Consider the following 4,283-nt stretch of genomic DNA (forward strand, 5'->3'; position numbering starts at 1 on the left):
CCGAGCGGTCCATCTGTCAAATCCATGTCTCTCCCGCTTCGAGACAAGGATGTCATGCGGGGACAGTATCGAAGGCTTTGCACAAGTCCAGGTAGATGACATCTGTTGCCCGTCCTCTATCCACCCGCCAGAGTCGTGACCCCATCGTAGAAGGTCACCATATTCATCAGGCACGATCTGCCCTTGGTGAAGCCATGTTGGCTGTCACCAATCACCTCCTCATTCTCCATGTGCCTTAGCATGGTTTCCGGGAGGATCTACTCCATGATCTTGCCAGGCACAGAGGTGAGACTGACTGGCCTGTGGTTTCCTGGGTCCTCTTTTTTCCCCTTTTTAAAGATGGGGGTTATGTTATGTCCCCCCTGTGCTGTTCTGAGTGAGGAGGAAGAGACATCAGGAGCAAAACTGAGCCTGGAAAGAGGGGAGGGGTGGAGGGAAGGTGTTTAAAAATTTGATTTTGGTTCTATTCTACTCTGATTTGACTGGTAATAAATTAAATTGATTTTGTCCAAGTAGAGTCTGTTTTACCTGTGATGGTAATTGCTGAATGATCTCTCTCTGAGCTTATCCTGACCCATAAGCCTTTTGTTAGATGCTTTTCTCCTCTGTCCAGCTGAGGAGAGGAGTGACAGAGCAGCTCTGATGGGCAACTGGTGTCCAGCCAGGGTCAACCCAGCAAGGTATGTCTAATATATTTCAATTTAATGCACAGTGATTTTTTTTTTTTCCCCTCTCTCTCTTGCTGCAGGAACCTCCAAGATGAATACTACTGCAGTAAGCCCGCTCACTGTTACTCCACTAGGTTTTGTTCCAGACTTAAATGCCACACTTGTGCCTCTCAATGAGACTGCATGTGAAAACTGGAAAGAGATTCATCATCTTGTTTTCCATGTGGCAAACATTTGCTTTGCAGTTGGACTGGTTATTCCAACTACTCTGAACCTTCATATGATCTTTCTGCGAGGCCTGCTCACCATAGGTAGGAGAATTATTCTAGAGAAGTTTGCAACCTTCCTGTGACAGAAATAGCAGTCTGTAACCATTGTGGGCCTTTGTCCTGGTCCTTTCAGCTTACAGTGAAATTTCAGTACGTATTCATGATCGTTTTACTGTGCTGAAGGTGTTTTTGGTGTAAGTGGGGGTGTTCTGACCCTGATAACCTTTTCTAGGAAGGTTGTATGTTTCTAGGCTCTCAAAACTTTACAGAATTACAACTTTTATCTTCAGACCTGTGTAGATTATTGGCTAGAAACAAGTGGACCCTGTTTACTTCAGACATGACTGCAGCAGATCAAACAAAGTCTGGTTCCTGGGGATCTGTCCCCTTTTCTTTGATGACCCTGCCCCACCTTCATGCTGCTCCACAATATCCCTCACCTTTACTACTTCCAGGCCTCATATCCTACTGTCTGTTGTAGTCCAAGTAGCTGATCAGGATTCATCACACTGGGATTTTTCTGATCCGTACGTTAGTGCTGCAGGTCAGCAGCCTGGACAGAATAGATAATGCTGAATTCATGAACTCAGCATTGTTTCCAGGGAGAAAGTGAAAGGGACACTAACTTGACACCTTGTCCTTGTTGACTTTGCTTGAAACTTAAGAGAAAATATATCTGTGCCTTTACAGCCATCCCTATCAGATGGTAGGTTCACAGTTATCTGGGCGAGACTCACTGGTGCATAATCTATCATTTGATAAGTATTGTCTTCGTAGGCTAAAAATAGTATCCCTAGTCATCCAGAATGAATAATGAAAATTGCTTTAAAAGATAACAGGCAAAATAAAACAACTAAAAAAAAAAAGGGCCATTTGAAATTTTCTCATGTCATAGAAGAGAATTTGGGTTCCTGCTCTGACCTTGTCAAAATGCAGCAATGATGGTTCCTTTAAATTTGAAAAAGTATCTGTGTATGACTTGGAGGTTTTTTTTTCTAGTCTCTTGCTTGCCTAATTAATGCAATACTACTAATAAAGTTTTTTGTGAGCTACTTAATGCTCTTCTTTTTTTGTGTTTAAGATACAATCTTCCCAAATGCCTTTTCTGCTTTGTTTTAGTAACAAACTCTCATGGGCTGCACTGTTCTGCTTTTCCCCAGCCTGGTTCTGAACTATCGTTGCTCCAGGATTGCAGTCCCGTGCAGTAGGACTGCTGTCAGCCATCTCTCCGTGCCTGTTTGCAGCGTTGTAGTGATTAGCTTTGCTACCATTTGCATTGATCCACAGAGCCTAACTGTAGTAAAATTTGTAGAATACATTGCTTTTCAGTGTAATTACACCCAGTGGACGCATTCTTGATGACTTTGTACAAATGTATTTATTGTTCAGTGAAATTTTAATTTCCTTTTTTTTTAATTTTTACAGGATGTGCATTGTTCATCATTTGGGCTACACTCTACCGTTGTGCCTTGGACATAATGATTTGGAATTCTGTGTTTCTGGTTGTCAACCTCTTACATTTCATATACCTACTGTATAAAAGAAGACCGGTATGTATAACAGCTAAATTGCACAAGCAGTCTAGTAAGATGCAAGAAAAATGGAAGTTTTGCCTATGTTTGCTGGACAGACGAATGAATTCCATGGCAGTTCTTCAACTAGACAGAGGTTGTTTTGGACTGAGTCAGTTAGCTCCTTCAGGAAGGATCTGGACCATAATTATGATCAGATTCAGTACACAACTATTTCCTGAAATCCATTTCCTTGAAAAATGATTTGACTTTAGAACTTACTCTTGGCTGGTTTTGGCTGTTGTGTTTGTGTTTGGTTTTGTTCTGGTGGTAAGGAAGGGTTTATATTGTTTACTTGCAGAGATACCAGGAATGGTATTTTTGGGTTTGTCTCTGTTCAGGGATTTTTGCTGTCATTTTCCCCACCCTCCTACCCACAGGAATACAGGCATACAGACCTCCTGAAGTAAAATCCCACCAAGATACTTAAAAAGATCATTCTGGGGCAGGACTTTCTTGAAACTTAGAAGTTTGGGAGGGATCAGACTATCCTACCTCACTTAAGTATTGAACATCCTCTGTGGTAGGAAAGGAGATTGGACATCAGTACTTGCAATCCAAATTATCCATTTATAAATGACCCTCACACTTTTTGTTTCGCTGACAAGTACTTTAGCCCATATGTATTGTAATCCCACATTCCTTTTAAATACAAATGAGAGGCGAGATGCTACTACCCTTTTTGAACATCTGTGGGACTGTGAGATAAGCAGCAAAATTAAGGTGTGGGAAGAGCAGTATTAAGTAATATGATCCTTTCTTTGGTTCCATTAACGCATTCATTGAGTTTTGAGGGTCATGTCTGGGAATTTTGCAACTCCTTATGTTTTCTTCAGAAGGATGCATTGGGATAACTTTCTTCAAATGGACTCTAAGAGTATGTTTTAAATATGTACTAGAAATACAGGATTCTTTGCCTGCCTTTAGCTAAATGTATATCCAACAGAAAATCAATTTACTTTGTTAGCATCACTCATCTGGAAATATATCAAGTTTCTGAAATTATTAGCAACCCACTCTTCTGTTGGTATATGCACATTAAAACTAGATAATATTTAATATAATAGTTGCTGTTAATGTGCCAGTCAAATATTAGTGAAGTGTTAATTGTTCAGAATGTTAATATTATATTCTGTAGTGTCCAAAATCTAAGCCAGATAGATTCATACTGTGAAGATTTCAGGAATGTATATGAGATTACATTATCAGCAGAATAACTCTGCCTTTGCCCAACATCAGACACATTCTGGAAGTGTGTAACAGCTGGCACCAAAATAAAAAATCCGCACTAGCTGGAAGTAAGCAATGCAAGTCAACACAGCCTGTGCAAGAAAGCAGCTAGGAAATTACAACCTCCTCCTTTCCTGGTAAGGCAGCATAAAGCTTCACTTCTGTCTTGCCTAGAAGATAGCTTAAAACTAGCTAGGCTCATCTACTACTAGACATTTACAGATAGGTAGTAAATATTTCTAGTAATTTAAATTGCTTTCAGAGAGTAATCTGCCCAGTTAAAGGGTAGATTGTATTTTAGTTTCTTGCTGTTGCTATTGTTTTAGCCTATTCAATCTGTTTGTCATTATCAAGATGCAGTAGCATGCTGAAACTGCACTGTGTTTCTGCTGGTCAGCCGTGACCACGCTGTCCAATGCACCACACAGAATAACACTTGTGATAATGTACAACCAGTGAAGCCACACTCTGCATGTTTGTGTCTGCAGTTAGATATCCTGTGCAGGTACTGGGGTTTTCAATATGAATCATAGAATCACAGAATG

At 40.4% G+C, this 4,283-nt stretch overlaps 1 protein-coding gene across 1 annotated transcript; it reads left to right on the top strand.

Moving 5' to 3' along the window:
• Positions 1-759: 759 nt before the first annotated feature.
• LOC104512229 (blood vessel epicardial substance-like) lies at positions 760-2,487 on the top strand (the record flags this gene model as incomplete). The annotated part of the gene is made up of 2 exons (XM_010155132.1): positions 760-979; positions 2,363-2,487. Coding segments are annotated over exons 1-2 (345 nt in total), but the record flags the coding sequence as incomplete, so codon positions are not given.
• Between the last annotated feature and the right edge of the window lie 1,796 nt (positions 2,488-4,283).

The sequence above is a fragment of the Eurypyga helias genome, unplaced genomic scaffold (assembly GCF_000690775.1).
Source record: "Eurypyga helias isolate BGI_N326 unplaced genomic scaffold, ASM69077v1 scaffold49987, whole genome shotgun sequence".
NCBI lineage: Eukaryota > Metazoa > Chordata > Aves > Eurypygiformes > Eurypygidae > Eurypyga > Eurypyga helias.